Genomic DNA, 18,643 nt, shown 5'->3' with positions numbered 1-18,643 from the left:
AGACCACATCTGGAGTATTGTGCACAGTTTTGGTCTCCTAATTTGAGGAAGGACATCCTTGTGATTGAGGCAGTGCAGCGTCGGTTCACGAGATGGATCCCTTGGATGGCGGGACTGTCATATGAGGAAAGATTGAAAAGACTAGGCTTGTATTCACTGGAGTTTAAAAGGATGAGGGGGTATCTTATAGAAACATATAAAATTATAAAAGGACTGGACAAGCTAGATGCAGGAAAACATTTCCCAATGTTGGGCGAGTCCAGAACCAGGGGCCACAGTCTTAGAATAAAGGGGAGGTAATTTAAGACTGAGGTGAGAAAAAACTTTTTCACCCAGAGAGTTGTGAATTTATGGAATTCCCTGCCACAGATGGCAGTGGAGGCCAAGTCACTGGATGGATTTAAGAGAGAGTTAGATAGAGCTCTAGGGTCTAGTGGAGTCAAGGGATATGGGGAGAAGGCAGGCACGGGTTATTGATAGGGGACGATCAGCCATGATCACAATGAATGGCTGTGCTGGCTCGAAGGGCCGAATGGCCTCCTCCTGCACCTATTTTCTATGTTTCTATATCAGTAAAATTGCAAAGTTTTCTAAAAATTAGGGTGTTAAAACAAAATTAATGTAAATTATCCAAATATCAGTTAATAAAAACGCACAAACTATATCCAAATCTCCATGAATTAAAACAAAAATACGTACCAGTCTAGAAAACAATGCATGCTGGTATATAGAGCAGCTAGCAGCATGAAGGAAGCAGTCAATTAGGAATTAGGAATGACACCAAAATTCTGCAGTAAGACTGATTTAATTGGAGAATCAAGAAAACTTTCCAGTGACAGGAGTCATCACAGCAATGGTGGATGAAGCTTCAACAATGTACGGAATTAAGAAATTAAAGTACAGGTGCACAACCTTTTATCCGAAAGCCTTGGGACCAGACACTTCTCGGATTTCGGAATTTTTCGGATTTCGAAATGGAAGATTTTTAGCGTAGATTAGGTAGGTAGCGCGGGCGGCTTGAAAAGTCTGGAGCGGCTGCCTCCTCCCCGGAGACCGGGGAATCGTTGTAAATCATTGCTTAAATGTTAGTCAGTTAGTTTGGAGGGATTTTATGTGGTGGGGGGGGGGTGAAGGGGGAAACTTTAATTCTTAGTCCCCTACCTGGTCGGAGAGGCGGGGAGCGGGCAATGCCTTACCGGGTCGCCGTGCAGTAAGCTCCGGAGCGCTGTGGCCGCCGACTCCCAACATCGCGGAGCTGGGGCTGCGCCGGTTGGAGCTCCGACCCCGGCAACTCTACCCCTGGCTGCGCGGCGCTCCAAATCCAGCGCCGCCCGCGGCCGGACGCCCGCAGCCCCAGCTCCGCGATGTTGGGAGTCGGCGGCCACAGCTCTGGGATACCAGCGAGGAGCGGGCAATGCCTTACCGGGTCGCCGTGCGGTAAGCTCCGGAGCGGCGCTGGATTTGGAGCGCCGCGCAGCCAGGGGTAGAGTTGCCGGGGTCGGAGCTACAACCGGCGCCGCCCGCGGTCGGACGCCCGCAGCCCCAGCTCCGCGATGTTGGGAGTCGGCGGCCACAACGCTCCGGAGCTTACTGCACGGCGACCCGGTAAGGCATTGCCCGCTCCCCGCCTCTCCGACCAGGTAGGGGACTAAGAATTAAAGTTTCCCCCTTCACCCCCCACCCCCCCTCCCCCTTCACATAAAAGCCCTCCAAACTAACTGACTAACATTTAAGCAATGATTTACAGATGTTTAAGTGTCGCCTCGGTCTCTGGGGAGGAGGCAGCCGCTACAGTAGTACAGACCTGGGTTGACCATGGGTCGTTTCGGGTCAAGTTTGGCGCCAAACGTGAGCTTTGGTGTGCAGACGACATCCTGGAAAAAAATGTCCGGTTTTCGGAGCTTTTCGGTTTCCGGAACTCCGGATAAAAGGTTGTGCACCTGTAGTAACAAAGGCTAATTTCAATGCATGTATAAAAACTGAGCCTACAGTGCTGGAAGATGGGTGCCTACGAGTCAGCAAGAATGTGGTAGATTGAATGGCCATATCACTATAATAATTCATAAACTTGGCAAGTCTAATACTCAAGATGAAACAAAAACCCTACGACCGCTGAAAGTTAGTTAAACAAAAATCCTGTGCATTAAGCAAAATCTAGATTTCATGAAACAATATAAACACCCTTGGAAATCAGATTCAACCATAGCACAATGAAGGTTGGTGATCAAATGGCCAGTTTTTCCAGAAAGACATGGCCAATAGTGAAAACTCGTGGTTGTGTACGAGATTATGATTAAGAGTTTAACCGAGTTCCCACAGGTCTGATTAAGTTTTCCGTTTACTTGTCATTTCTGCGATGTTCCAAGTTCGTCTCCCGAGTTACCAAGTTCCTTTCCCGAGTTACTCTTGAACCAACAACGCCTACCGACGTGTTGAAAAATCATCACATGGTAAAAATGATGTTATGCTGGGTTTTTTGCACTATAAAAAGCCTCCCTTGTTTAAAGCAGCTCATTTGGAAACATGGCTGCAAGCAGGCAATTGGAGTCCAGGATGGTGATGTTTTTTATTCGAGTGCTGTATGCAGCAGGCCTTTGTGTCATGCAAGGACGTTTGTGCAATGAAGGCAGAAGGGAAAGAGTACTCTGTTTCTCTCTCTCCACTGACCTGTTCAGTGATTCCAGCCCTTTTTGTTTTTACTTCAGATTTCCAGCAGCTGCAGTTCCTTTGAGATTCAATTAACGTTGACCCGTGTCTGTGTGTGCGTGACCCACTCTCTGTGCAGACTGAGTTGTGAAGCATTTTCTACTCTTTTCTCTATCTTTTTCTGATTTTCAGTATCTGCTGTAACTTGCTTTTGACTTATTATTAATGTGTGAAGTGTTGATTTTAGCCAGAGCCATTTTACTGGCGTATCTTCCCGAGCAGAAATAGTCTACAAATAAATAAACCTCAAATATTTCAGGAATAATCTGTATAAATATGTCTAATTTTCAAATAAATGCTGCTTTACTTCTGAGATATTTGTACTGACCAGAGGCGCAGCACGTTTTAACAATTTTTTTCCTAATGGTACAACACTATCGCCCAGTGATTGGATTAAACATAATCCTTTACTGTATTGTAACCTATGTTGTGCTATTTGTGGGAATTCAAAAAGCAGACGCTTCTAACCGCAGGGATTGGGGTCCTGCTTGGAGTGTTTATGTCCTTTTCAGGGGGGGTTTCTGCTTCCAATTAGCCATCATCCTACAACTTGCTCCCAAAGACAACATAGCCAGTTTTATCCAATTACATTACATCTGCTGGAAGAACCGACTATAACGCTGGATCAAAATGTCAGCAGTCCTCTCAATGAGTTGATGCAAAGCCTCTTGGTCACTAACTCCACACGGACAGCAGCTGAGCTCAGGATCGAACCTGAGACTACGAGGCAGCAGCATTAACTGCAGTACCACCATGCAGCGGAGATGGTCCAGGTCTAATCCAATGTGATTGCTGATGTCTGAGGGTCAGGGGAAAATGATATTTCGTCTCCCTTTCCCGACTCACAGTCTGAAGAAGGGTCTCGACCCGAAACATCACCTATTCCTTTTCTCCAGGGATGCTGTCTGACCCGCTGAGTTACTCCAGCTTTTTGTGTCTATCTTCGGTTTGAACCAGTGTCTACAGTTCCTTCCTGCACATGATTCCTGATCTGTCTGAGTATGGTCTAAGAAGACGTCCAGAGAGCTTCCAGCTGTGCTCCAGTACAATTCCAGCTGTGCTCAGGCATCGTCTCAGGGCTATTTCTGTGTGATTCCAGATGTGCTTCTGTAGGCTTTCAGTCACAACCATGACCAGGTCTTGCTTTGTGCTGCCTTTGTCCCAGTTTCTGCTTACAATCCCCTCTGTCAGCAAGGACCTCAGGAAGTTCCAAATCGTGAGGGCTTATTCAAGATCATGGGGTGGGGGGTGGGAGGAAAGGTGAGACAAGGGCCTGGACCAACTAATTCCAGCACAACACGCTCACTGCAAATTCCTCCCCACACTGCTGTCTGCATCAACTGCAAGTTACAGAATGGCGATTTAATCTGATTTAAACTTTTTTTTCTCTGTCCAGCTGCCGAGTTCAGAGTGCCCACGAGTTAACACGGTAGACTCAAGAGTCACTAAGTTTAACTCACGGGTCACCAAATTCTTACAACGAGTTAAAATGTTTCAAATTTTAACTTCAACAGTACATTTTAATCGTGGAAAACTTTAAACATGTTTGAATTTTTTCAAGAGTTAATAAGTTTCACAGGTACCTGCCGTTAGCGCCACGAGTCGCTAAGTTGCGTCCACGAGTTCCGACGTTCTCGCTACGTTAATTGTACGTGATTACCACTAGACTGTGGGCCGAGGAGCTTTATTCTGCAGTTTCGTGACCCAAGTCACCAAACTACATGGAATTTTCACATATTGTGTAAAAAAATCATATAAATCACCCCTGAAACTCGTCATGAACAAGACTTGCCCATTTTTTAAATTAAATTAGAGAAAAACCACAATTTTTAGTCCAATCAAAGCACGTTTAACATTGAGTTGTCTGCCAGTTGGCCAATCACGCGCTTTGCTTCAGGCTAGCACACAAAATGGCTAAGGGGGCTTCACAGATGCCTGTTTTACTGGAGATTCCGATTTGTTGTTCTGTGGAATACATGTCGTGGAAAGTTGCAGCAAGGTAATTGAATTTAGTGAGAAAAGCGTTAAAAAGGCTGAAGAAAGTGCTAAGTGGATGGAAGTGCAAGAAAGCCTTGAAAGCAAAGTCGCTGCTGAGGTGCTGGAACACAAAGATTAAGACAGCCAGGAATCAACTCTAACTGAAAGGTAAGATCTAAAGTCTGAATTTATGAAAATCTATCTGTATGGACTTTAATTAATTTAATTGCACCCTTTTATAATGTGAATAAATTCATTCATTCACTTCATTCATTCATTCCTTATTCATTCATGAAGTTGAGGGCCTAAACTATATGTTTCCATAACACAGTCAATTAAACATCGTCACTAATGCCAGCATGTAATAAGTCTTTAACAGCTAATCTCGGAGCTGCCTGCGATAACTTACCGGGAAAAAGTGCTCCGATCGCGGGGCCTAGGTAATCGCGGTAAAGTGAAGCCGCGGTCTCAATTAATAAGCGGCCGATTCGCGAACGCGGAGCCGCGGATCATCTCCGCAGGCGGGCGGGGGGGGGGGGGGGGGGGGGGAGAGGCTGTACATAGTGCTGTCTGTAGCAGCCATTTTCAGGCACCGACAACGGGAGAAAAACGGAGGGATATCGATCGCACTTTATAGGCTTCCATTGCAGTGCGAAATGGTCAGAAATAGTTAATGTTTCTGTAGAAATGAATTGGTGATATGTGAACTTGAACTAGTTTTTCTATGGTAGTAACCTATTATTATTCTCATTAACATTCTTCTTGGTTTCTTGGTCCTCCAAAATATTCCAAATGGAATTTAAACTGGAGGTGGAATTTTATTAAGATTAATTAACATTATTTATTAACAATTATTAATTAATTTATTAATTATTATTAATTAACAAAATTTATTAACATTAAGAAGAGGTTGAAATTTTATGAATTGATGTCCATGCAGACTTAATGACTATGAGATTTTTTTTCTGTAGCCTCTTGAAATAACTTATCAATTGTAGTAAATTAGTGTAAGTCTCGCTAGAATTTAGAAGATTGAGGGGGGATCTTATAGAAACGTACACAATTCTTAAGGGGTTGGACAGGCTAGATGCAGGAAGATTGTTCCCGATGTTGGGGAAGTCCAGAACAAGGGGTCACAGTTTAAGGTTAAAGGGGAAATCTTTTAGGACCGAGATGAGGAAAACTTTTTTCACACAGAGAGTGGTGAATCTGTGGAATTCTCTCCCGCAGAAGGTAGTTGAGGCCAGTTCATTGGCTATATTTAAGAGGGAGTTAGATGTGGCCCTTGTGGCTAAAGGGATCAGTGGGTATGGAGAGAAGGCAGGTACAGGATACTGAGTTGGATGATCAGCCATGATCATATTGAATGGCGGTGCAGGCTCGAAGGGCCGAATGGCCTACTCCTGCACCTATTTTCTATGTTTCTATGTCTCATTGACATTAAATAGAGGTTGACACTTTATGAATTGAAGTCCATGCAGACCTAGGTACTATGAGATGTTTCTTTCTCTAGCTATTCTGCACCCTCTGCTCCTGCACTTGAACTTGAAGTCTTATCTATGGCAGTAAATTACAGTGTCAGTCTCATTGACATTAAGAAGAGATTGACATTTTATGAATTGAAGTCCATGCAGACCTAAGTAATATGATATTTTTTTTTCTGCAGCTTCTGCCCCTCCACTCTTCAGAGCCTGTCCACACAAAATATGATTACATTCATATTTACAGGTTATATATATATATATATATATATATATATATATATATATATATATATATATATATATATATATATATATATATAATAATTATATAATAATTATAGTTTAAATGGACTGCAACACGGAAATAGGCTGCCCATGATGTAATACGGGCATTGGCCACTAGATGGCGTTTATTTTCCCGATCTCATTTTCTAATTAGTTTAATTAATTAATGTGCAACGTTTGGCAATGACGAGTTATGACATCCTTCTCAATTATATTTCATCTAAATCTGTGGAAAATGTCATGTAGTTTGGTGACTTGGGTCACGAAAACTGATTTCTAGACACATTTTTGATGCTCGGCCCACAGCCTACACGAGTTAAATTTGTTTTACACTCGGGGTATCTCGTGGGTCAGCTCGCACCGTGAGACAGGTGGTTTAACAAAAGCTACAATGGGACAGTGTTAACATCACACATCTGACTGAACCAGAGCTGCCTAGTTTTGTCAGAGCATTTCAGTATTCTAGCACCTGAAAATCAGTATTTTGCTGAGGAAATCAGTATTTTTACACGGTATCACTTAGCTGAAAAAAAATGTTTTTTTATGTGCAGTCATACCCATGTAAGAGTACAAGAATGCATAACTTTGCTACCAATTGACATGTCTTCTACGCACCTTCCTTGACAGTGCATTCATTGCCATCTCTTTGTATACTGCTGTTTGAACGGCTGCTTCCTGCTTTTAACACCAGATGATAATGTAGAAGCCATTTTGGAAGCCTCCCTCTCCCTCTCTCTCTCTTTCCCTCCCTCTCTCTCTTTCCCTCCCTCTCTCTCTCTCCCTCCCTCCCCCTTTCCCTCCCACCCTCCTCTTCCTCCCTTCCTCCCTCTCCTTCGTTTTTTTCTCCCTCCCTCTCTCCTTCTCCCCTCCATCCTCCCCTCTCTCCCCCTTGAGCCCACCCACCGTTCTATAAAATCAAGGACAATCCCAATGTAACTGCAATCCCACTGGTAACCTTTCACCACAAGGCTTATCCAGAATTCTACCACTGCCTGAAAAATAATCAAAGGCTCCTTCCACTGAGAAAGAGAATTCCAAGGACTCATTGTCACACGAGAATTTTCCCGAACAGTCTGTGACCCATAGCACTGTGGCCATAGCGCTATGTTTAAAGCCCATAGTCCTCTAGCCGGTAGCGCTACATAGAACCCATAGTGCTGCAGCCGACAGCTCTTCATTTAAATTCCCACACGTTAAACTGACAGCGCTCTGTTTAAACCTGGAACAGGACAGGCAGCGACTCTGGAGAGAAGGAATGGGTGACGTTTCTGGTTTGAGATCCTTCTTCAGACTGAACTGAACTCTCGGCGGTGAGAGTACTTGTGATTGTCTGAAGAAGGGTCTCGACCCGAAACATCACCCATTCCTTCTCTCCAGAGTCGCTGCCTGTCTTGCTGAGTTACTCCAGTTTTTTGTGTCTATCTTCAATTTCAGAGTTAAATTAAAAAACACAGAGTTCTGGAAGAACTCAGCGGGCTAGGCGGCATCTGTGGAGGGAATGGATTAGGAGTTGTTTCGGGCCAGGTTCATTGCCTGTTAAAAGAGCTGACAAGCAATAATGCAAAGCATTTTGCCAAACAAAAAACTGTTTAATCTCATCCACGAAGAAAGCCCTGAAATGGTTTGCATACAAGAAAAGGTCATCTTAACTTTTCTTGACAACTTTAATTGAACATTATTAATATGGTGAAAAAATGTTTTTGCTCCATAGAAAATACTAGCATTATGAACAGGTTTTCTCACTAGTTAAATTTAGCAGACCTGAATAAAGTTAAAGCTAGGTGGGAGGATGACCTTGGTATGGATCTGTCTGAGGAACGCTGGACAGAAGCGCTGAAAAAAGTCCACTCCTCGTCATCATGTGCTAGATTGGGGCTCATACAAGGAACTACCTATTGACTGAGGGCACTTGACAGTAAGTGGGGATCCGCCTTTATTCTGTTTTGTTACTTTATTATTGTTAAAAAGTGCATTTGATTTTGTGATATATTTGGATTGTGAAAAAATAAGCTGCCAAGGGGTGTTTAGGGAGGGTGGGTTAGGGTTATTTTGTTTATATTATTATTATTATTATTTATAAAAAACAAAATGGAGGAAAATGTAATGCCATACGTCAGATGTACTGTGATTTTTTTTTTTTTTCCCTCCAATAAAAAACTATTAATAATAAAAAAATTTAGCAGGACCCTTTTAGTCCTAGCTCATTACCTGTTTATGATCATATTAAATAAATCAATTTATTACACTAAAAACCTATGACCTATTAAGAAAATAATTAATCAAACAGGAGCACAGTTAGACACCTTTAACTCGTTGTAGAAACAATTAACTGGATATACCCGTTTACAAAAAAAAGACGGTGCTTAAGTACCTCAGCTGGTCAGGCAGCAAACTTTGAGAAGATGGATAGGTGACGTTTTGGGTCAGGGCCTTTGTTCAGTGATTGTGGCTGGGGGAGGAAACGAAAGCTGGAAGTGGGGCAGAACAAAGGATGGCAGGCGTGGATTTTTTTTTAGGTCAGTAGGCCATAGCAGTCTGACCATTTCTGCAAACATTTAAACTTCATAAACGAAGGCCTACTGGATCTTTTCCCATTTTGACCTCTCTGCCCGGACCTCCTCCATTGCCTGAGTGAGACCACACACAATATGGAGGAACAGCACCTCATATTCCGTTAGGGTAGCTTACAATCCTAAAAGGTATGAACAGTGAATTCTCCAATTTCAGGTATCCTCCAACAAACCCCCTCCCCCTTTCTCTCCCACAACCCTCTTTCTTCCCCCACCCCACCCCCCTGCACCCATGCCCCACCTATTTCTCCCTTCTCCCTCCATTCCTTACTCTGGTTTCACAATTTGCAACTCTTCAATCCTTTTGTCTCACAGCATCTGTTTTATAGTCTTTGGGCTTTGTTCAATCCCATCTGCCTGGATATCAAATATCCCTCCTCTCTTCCAGATTTCTCTCCACCTTCCCCCTCACAATGAGTCTGAAGAAAGGTTCCAACCTGAAACATCACCAATCCATGCTCTTCAGGGATGCTGCCTAACCTGCTGAGTTACTCCATCACTTTGTACCTTTAACTAGTTGCTGACTTCTACCTTCACGCAAGAACACACAGATTTGAGGCAAAACAGAGGAGTCTGCCTCTGCAACATCAACCACACAGAAAATATTGGGATCTGACGTTACTCAGGTGCATATCACTTGCATTATTTATAAAGTTAATTATATATCACACTACTTACAAATATCTGATCTGACAAAAGACACTACATTATACAGAGCATTCAGTTTACTGCCATCAGACAGACTGGTGAATCGAATTAGTGTTGTCAGTGCAATAGTGATTTAAGATTCAAGAGAAGTTAAGATTATAGATGTATTCGAAAGACTTCCTGGAGCAATTTTTCATGGAACCAATCTAGGGAAGTATTCTGGAGCTTCTCTTGTGCAATGAAATAGGATTACTGGTAATTCTCAGAGTTAAAAAGATTCCAAAAAGACAAAATTGTGTCCGAAATTTGAATATTAAATCTGAATGCAGCCACAACATCAATTAGATAGGTTTAAGTAGCAAGCTTTTCATTAAAGTATATAATTGCACATAAATAGTAAAAACCTTAAAAATAATTGAGAAATAAATTATTCACAAGGAAACTACTCCATCCACAACTAACAAAAGTCTTGAATTCAAAGTATTTGATAAGGTTACTAAAAAAAAATAAACAGGGGCGACACGGTGGCGCAGCGGTAGAGTTGCTGCCTTATAGCGCCAGATTCCCAGGTTCAATCCTGACTATGGGGCTGTCTGTATGGAGATTGTATGTACTCTCTGTGATCGCCTGGGCTTTCCCTGGGCGCTCCGTTTTCCTCTTACATTCCAAAGATGTGTGGGTTTATAGGTTAATTGGTTTCTGTAAATTGTCCTGAGTGTGTAGAACTAGTGATGTAGGTGATCGTTGGTCAGAGCAGACCCGTTGGGCTAAATGACTTGTTTCCATGCTGTATCTCTAAACTAAAACTAGATTAGCAGAAAACTTGATTAGTAAAGTTTTAGAAACAAAGGTCGACCAAAACACCGAAACAAAAGTGAAAATAGTAAGAAAAAATGGCAAGAAATTAAAAAAAAAAAATCAAAAAATACTGAGAGCTTCTTGAAATATATAAAGCAGAAGCAAAAGTGAAACAAATTTCTTAGAGGCTAAAGTTGGAGAAATTAGAATACGAAACAAGGAAATGAGTAAACTACTAAACAATACTTGATATCCATCTATGTAGAAGATATAATGAATGTACTAGGTGATTGGAAAACAAAGGTTTAAGAATGAGTGCAGAACTTAAAGTGAATAAATAACTAAGTGAAGGCGCAGGAGAAACAGTCACGAAGCTGGCAGAGCAGCTGTCTGACATTGCCAGACACCTGGGTTTGATCCTGACCTCGGGTGCAGTCTGTGTGCAGTTTGCATGTACTCCCTGTGACCACGTGGGATTCTTCCAGGTGCTCAGGTTTCCTCCCACATCCCAAAGACATGTGGGTTTGTAGGTTAATTGGCCTCTGCAAATTTTCCCTGGCTTGCAGCGAGTGGATGAGAAAGTGGGATAACATAGACTTAGATTGAACGTGTGATTGATGGTCGCTGTGGGCCGAAGGGCCCGTTTCCATGCTCATTTTCTAAAGTAAACAGGAAGTAAAAGCTGCCAAATCCTGGTAACATTTCTCTTCCTAAATTATTTAGATTATGGAATTTGCCAAGCAGTTTAAATGAAAACACGTGTAACAATGTTCAATGATTAAGAAAATAGACCATTTAGGTTTATGTCAATTGTTCAAAAATTGGTGAAATTCATATCATACTTAGGCAGAAATCAATATGACATACCAGGAAAATAAAGTTTGACGGTGAATCCAAAATAAAATGGATGCATATTATTCAGATTATCAAATTCCATTTCATAGAATACCTCGTTGCTATTAATAAACGATTGGTTAACCAGAAAACTGAATAGACCATTGGGTTGGCAAACTAGTAATAATGAGGTGTTACAAAAATCAATGCTATTTAAAATAAATACAAATAATATGTATTAAAAAAATGAAGTGTAATGTATCCCAAGTTGTTAATGGTACAAAATTCAAACGTATGTCTTTGAGGACGGTGTATAAAGTTTACAAACGAATATAGACAGAATAAACGAGTGAACAAAAAGATGTAGGTATGAGATGGAGAAACATTTTTTTATAGGTGGAGTATAAAGTAAGATTGTAAAGACAGTAAAGAATCACTGTTAAAAACTGAAATGTTTTCAGCCTGCCACTGCAAATCTTCGGACCCAAAGACTTCAATGGAGTTCAGAAAGAGATTGAAATGGGAATGCCAATTAAAAGGTTCCTTTACTGAAGAGTTGAGGGACACCTGGCTTCAAGGACAAGGAGTCAGGCACATTTAACAAGTGCGTAAGTATTTTAATCATTGTAATTCTCGGAAAATGAGAGCAGTGGATGCTTCGTAGCTCAAAGGACAGAAGGGATTGGATGAATAAATGGGCATAACGTAGAGGATCAGTTATGATCGTATTGCGTGGCAGAGTTTATAGAATTATATAATGCTTACTGCAGTCAAAATAAGAAAGAGGAAGGATTTAGTTTTCTTAAATTCTACATAACACTTAACTAGATCAAATGAGGTGCAGGTTCAACACTTAACTCCTTGAACTTACACTGAACTTTAGTCTTGGCTACAATGTTTGTGCATTTTGTGGATAGTGCAGCTTATTGAAGGAATTCATTGTGGATTGGTCTTCTTACAGTGTTGTGGATAGGTCGATGCGGCGGCTGATGATGGCGCCAACCAACGGATGACGTGGACATGTGAAGTGGGGCGTCGGCAACGGTGAGGCCTCGATGGCGGTGGGGCCTTGGCGGTAATGAAGCGGTAGCAGCGGTGAAACCTCGCGAAGATGTGGTCTCCGCGGTGGCGATGCCTCGCTGGTCGACGAAAGTGTGGGGAGATCGCCATGAGAGGGAGGAAGAACAATGCCCATGGCATGGGAGGTCCGCTGTGAGGGGGGGGGGGGGAAGGAAGGAGAATAATGGACAATAAGGGAGTGGGGTGGAGAGGAACAAAGGACAATAGTGGATGGGGAGGAACAAAGGACAATGGGGACCCGTCGGGGGGAACCAATGTAGGTGGGGGGGGGAGAACAAAAGGAGGAGCCGACCAGCTATGTAACTTTGTCAGCACCATAGGTGGCCGCTATTTGTATACATTGGGTATGCAAGCAAAGAATTTCTGTGCCTAGTCACGTGACAATAAAGTATTCCATTCCATTCCTCCACGTTCATGGGCTTTTCAACGCTACAAGATAAATGCCGATAACCGTTTCATGAATGATGAAATGTACAAGAATGAAAATGAAGTTCTCTTAAAAATTAAAAGGACACATTTTCTTACAAAAAAGGAATTACTGACATGAGACCATCTTAATGATGTGGAGTAGAGAGCACGGACGGTGAGATTTGGTGGGAAATTATCCTACTTAGTGCCCCATTTCCACAGAGTTACTCCTTTCAGTTATCACACTGTCTCAGAACATCAGATGTTGATAACATTGTAATAGTCCTCCTTTATGGCAGTGGTGGATTTGGCCTTGGCTAATCCAAAAAAAAAATATTCCTCCATTACCTTTAATGATTTTCATAGATGCCAAAGAGGGCAGGCAACAAATATTGAATCCAAACTTACAAATTACGTTCATGATACTGCCCTGAATTACGCCCAGAACAATTCAGCGGACTGAAGTCAAGAACCCACATTGGAGTTATTGGATCAATGAGTGCCTAAACACAGCTTGACGCCTGCATTAGCAGTATACAATGCTGTTTTTAAAGGTATGAAATTGAACCCCACAAGAAATTACTTCTTCCTGTTATAAATTATGGCCACAGAATCAATTCAAACTTCCAATGAATCTCATTGTAAGTTTATTCAAGGCAAATAAGGATACGTTTTGGCATTTTCCCCGTCAGTATAATAAGGAAGTCTGGAATATATTTGAGACGTGCTGTCAATAAGCCACACCAGTTGTCAAAAATCAGTTGGAGTTAATGCCATTATAAAAGCTTTGATCTAATGTTCATCTCAGAACACAATTGAGAATCTGATTACATCTCTGTTCACTGATATACAATGTCCTATATTATTGGATGAGTGAGTATGCTCATTGCATTGCAAATTCAAGCTTGACGTGATCAGTCAATTAGGCAAGCTTGCTTTCAACCGGAAATACAGATTTCAAATTTGCATGACAAATCTTCTTGGAAATTTGATAAAGGCTCTGCATATTAAGGAATTAAGCAACATATGTAGATCGTGCATCCATAAATGACAAGTATTATTATAAAAGGTATAGTAGCAAAGGGCAGAACTTGGAAATCTCACTTCTGACCTGCATTTCAGTGCTGCATGGAGTGCTGGAGAGCAATAATGTTCTAAAAGTCTAAATTCATTTTGCAAACCTTCTTCTCTGGAAGATTGGAACTTTCAGCAAACAAGGTATTAATATAGAACATAGAACAGGGCAGCACAAGAACAGGCCCTGCGACCTACAATCTCTGTGCCGAACATGATCCCAAGAACAAATCTTACCTTCCTGCACATAATCCATATCCCTCCATTCCTTGTACAGGTATATCCAAAAGTCTCAATTGCTACTATGCAAATATATACAACATTTACCTCCTCTTCATCTGCCTCCACATCTTCAGGCTCAGCAACAGTGGTGGTGGGTCCAGGTTTGTACCAAGCAAGTTGAAGGTCCTGCCCCTTAAAACGAATTCCATGTAAAGCAGCCTAGAAAATCACATTTCATTGAGAAAATATAAATCATATCTGTCACTTAACAAAAGCTACATCAAAAAGGTCAAGATCAATGATTGCAATTGGAGTTAACTGCAATAATTGCAGTTTATATAACTAATCTGCTTGGATGAAACTTCCAAGACAATCAGGGCCTCTAAACTACCAAATATGATGCAAACTAGCCTTACTATTTAAACATGCATGACATATTTAATAATCCACACCTGAAATAATTGTAACAAATGGTTTAATTTTCCAACTTTCCAATTTCCAACTTTCCAATTTCCAACTTTCCAATTTTCCAAAACCCAAGGCATGCTGAAGAAAACTATAATCATGCAGAAGGCACTGTCAAAAAAGTGTTGCAGTGTATAAGTATACATTAACATAAAAAGTAAAATATGCATGAAAAACATTGAAGAGATTCTAATTGATCAACAAATAGCATAGGGAATGTATAAAGAATGTAAAAATTGGTAAGGCAGAAGGCATCAGTAGCCTAGGACTTCAGAATTAAAAAAAGAAAGGCATAACATTTGTTCATTGATAAGGTATTCCCACCCATAAGCATCAGCCCACAAACTCCCACAATGCTTGAAGCATTGGTGCAGCAAGCTGACATTACAATTGCCTGATGTCAGAAAGGAAAGTGCAATCTGTAGTTAAGGTATAAAAATATTAAAGCAAGCATCCTCTTTTTACTGGGCATTTATAGGCAAATTCCCCAATAATTCAAGCTCACATTAGTCATTTCTCCTCAGTTAAATCATCTATCTGCAACATCAGCTCAGATTTTGTGGCTGGCAGGCTCATCTTCCCTCATCTCAAATACTCCAGGGCCAGCTCAATCACACTTCCTGCACCGCTTGCTATTTTTGCAATCATGATTCGGTATCGTCTCGATTTCACTTAATCCTTTATTTTTCTAACAGGACATTAAGAGCCACGCTCATACAAATGCCAAAACCACAAAAAATGAGAACGGTTGTATTCTTCATCAATAGGATAATACTCCTAAAATAATTAAATTAAACGAGACAAAGGACAAATAACAACAAAAATCCACAATCTGTATTTGTATTGCAGTTTAATTTGGCAAATTTCCTGGAGGACAGCTGCAGAAGGACTTCGAAGGAATGACAATAGTGAACAAAGAAATAAACATTTAGTTATAATGTGATATAATGAAGTGTTCGAATTAATCAAAAAAGTAACTAGAGAAGAAAATCAAGAGACAAATATTGAGAAATGCTGGATTCAGACAGATAGGGCAAAGGTGCCTCCCGACGCTTCCACCAGCAATGACATTAGGAACTGAGTTGGAAATAGAGGTGCTGGAAAGAACGCAAGGCCAAAAGGTTATGGAGATAGAATGGAATAAAGTTGCGGATTGTTAGAGAAAAAAAAAAACTTTCCAAAAGAAAACATTGGGAGGCGCAAGAAAAGGTCGGAAATTAGGGATGGAGATTGGGGGAAAGTGAGGGAAATAGAAGGAAGACAATTTCTGAAACAAAATGTGTAAAACTAGTTTAAATATTACAACAATAGGGATACAATTATAAACAGGAGTGAGGGATGAAGGTAGATTAAGTAGAAATATGAGATAAAGATTGAGCTGTGTTAAAATAATGTCCATGGATTTCATGGCCTGGCTCAATAAGAGCAAGTGGTAGAGAACACAATGGATTCAGTTTCAAGGATACTTTATTAGGTTTGAAATGATGATTGAAAAGATTTCTCAGCATTCAGATGAAGAAATGTTTGATTTGTCCACAACAGAGCTTCAGAAGTATTACATGCCCTACTGAATACGACCGAGTACAGATCTTTCTCAGGTTATAAAGTTATTTTCCTGAGAACTATTTCCTGCAGCCCAAAGAGCCAGCAAATCCATTCTGCTGCTCACTCTTATGTTCAGGCTGTACATGAGTCGGGCATTCATAATCTGGGGAGGAACTGTGCGTTATTTCTGAAAATACAGATAATAAATTCTAGATTCCTAAGAAATTAAGTGAAGTACTACCAGTTTGTTCATATAGCTACATTGTCATGGAGGAAATTTAAAAAAAGCATAGGAATTTAATAAGGCTCATAATCAACTCTTCTCCTGGCATGATAAATCAGAATAAAGTAAACCAGTTTACAAAAGGCAGCATATCGAACGTATCTAATGCAAAAACTATTGGTGAATAAACATATCTCACCCAACTGTGGTAGAACTACTGCCTTGCAGTGCCAGAGACCCAGGTTCGATCCTGACTATGGGTGCTTGTCTGTATGGAGTTTGTACGTTCTCCCTGTGACCTGCGTGGGTTTTCTCAGAGTTCTTCAGTTTCCTCCCACCTTCCAAAGACGTACAGGTTTGAACGTTAATTGGCTTGGTATGAATGTAAAATTGTCCCTAGTGTGTGCAGCGTAGCGTTAATGTACAGGGATCGCTGGTCGGCGCAGACGCGTTGGGCCAAAGGGCCTGTTTCCGCTCCCTCTCTCTCTCTCAGCCTCTTCCTGAAAGGTCCACTTCTGTTTGGCGTACATACAGCTTCAACAACAACAAACTCGGTCCTTTGTTCCGTTTATGAACAGACACCTTAGTTACAACAGATTTCATCCGCTATAACTGAAATCTGTTATAAAGCGGTGTAATAACAAGGATAGACTGTATTCACAAAATGTACTGCAACAACTGCATTTAGTTTAGTTTTAGAGATGCAGCATTGAAACAGGCCGTTCGGCCCACTAAGTCCATGGCACCTGTCAACATTAGTTCCATGTTATCCCACTTTCTCATCCACTAGGAATTCTACAAAAGCCAATTAACTTCTAAACCTGCACGTCTTTGGGGTGTGGGAGGAAACTGGTGCGCCGAGGAAACCCACAGTCACAAGGAGAAGGTGCCCCAAGGTCAGGGGATAACCTAGGTGTCTGCCGCCTTGAGGCCGCAGCTCTTCCAGCTTCAACCACCCAAAATTGAAAACCAATGTTAAAATCATAAATATAAACCAGTATGAACACATTAGCAGCAGAACAAAATAACCACAGTCACAAGATTTATCACATAATGTGGATCAACAGCATATTGAGAAATTATTATAATTCTTATATGAATTATGTGATATAACTGAGCCCGGGTATAAATTTGTACATTTAAACTTATAAGTGTCACCAATATCAGCTGCATCCAAATGTGGATGTACTTCTAAGGCTGGATCTATAACAGAAAATAAATAAAAAGGGAAGGTAGTGCATCCGTGGATAACAAGGGAAATCAGGGATAGTTATCAAAACAAAAGATGAAGCATACAAATTAGCCAGAAAAAGCAGCCTGCCAGTGGACTGGGAGAAATTCAGAGTCCAGCAGAGGAGGACAAAGGGCTTAATTAGGAAAGGGAAAATAGATTATGAAAGAAAACTGGCAGGGAACATAAAAACTGACTGCAAAAGTTTTTATAGATATGTGAAGAGAAAAAGATTAGTTAACACAAATGTAGGTCCCTTGCAGTCAGAAACAGGTGAATTGATCATGGGGAACAAGGACATGGCAGACCAATTGAATAATTACTTTGGTTCTGTCTTCACTAAGGAAGACATAAATAATCTTCCGGAAATAGCAGGGGACCGGGGGTCAAATGAGATGGAGGAACTGAGTGAAATCCAGGTTAGCCGGGAAGTGGTGCTAGGTAAATTGAATGGATTAAAGCCAATAAATCCCCAGGGCCAGATAGGCTGCATCCCAGAGTACTTAAGGAAGTAGCCCCAGAAATAGTGGATGCATTAGTGATAATTTTTCAAAACTCTTTAGATTCTGGAGTAGTTCCTGAGGATTGGAGGGTAGCTAATGTAACCCCACTTTTTAAAAAGGGAGGGAGAGAGAAAACGGGGAATTACAGACCAGTTAATCTAACATCGGTAGTGGGGAAACTGCTAGTCAGTTATTAAAGATGGGATAGCAGCACATTTGGAAAGTGGTGAAATCATTGGGCAAAGTCAGCATGGATTTATAATAATAATAATAATGGATGGGATTTATATAGCGCCTTTCTAATACTCAAGGCGCTTTACATCGCATTATTCATTCACTCCTCAGTCACACTCGATGGTGGTAAGCTACTTCTGTAGCCACAGCTGCCCTGGGGCAGACTGACGGAAGCGTGGCTGCCAATCTGCGCCTACGGCCCCTCCGACCACCACCAATCATTCACACACATTCACACACAGGCAAAGGTGGGTGAAGTGTCTTGCCCAAGGACACAACGACAGTATGCACTCCAAGCGGGATTCGAACCGGCTACCTTCCGGTTGCCAGCCGAACACTTAGCCCATTGTGCCATC

At 41.4% G+C, this 18,643-nt stretch overlaps 1 protein-coding gene across 2 annotated transcripts in view; it reads right to left on the bottom strand.

The window, feature by feature from the left end:
• The window catches only part of rbm26 (RNA binding motif protein 26), a 150,447-nt gene that overhangs the window by 10,468 nt on the left and 121,336 nt on the right, over positions 1-18,643 (bottom strand). For both annotated transcript variants that reach the window (XM_033022942.1, XM_033022941.1), the window contains exon 21: positions 14,192-14,305. In XM_033022942.1, coding sequence (XP_032878833.1) covers positions 14,192-14,305 — 114 coding nt within the window. The remainder of the gene's footprint in view (positions 1-14,191; positions 14,306-18,643) is intronic.

The sequence above is a fragment of the Amblyraja radiata genome, chromosome 6 (assembly GCF_010909765.2).
Source record: "Amblyraja radiata isolate CabotCenter1 chromosome 6, sAmbRad1.1.pri, whole genome shotgun sequence".
In the NCBI taxonomy this organism is placed as follows: domain Eukaryota; kingdom Metazoa; phylum Chordata; class Chondrichthyes; order Rajiformes; family Rajidae; genus Amblyraja; species Amblyraja radiata.
Note: the sequence above shows the minus strand (reverse complement) of the source record. Positions and strands in the feature narration are given on the sequence as shown.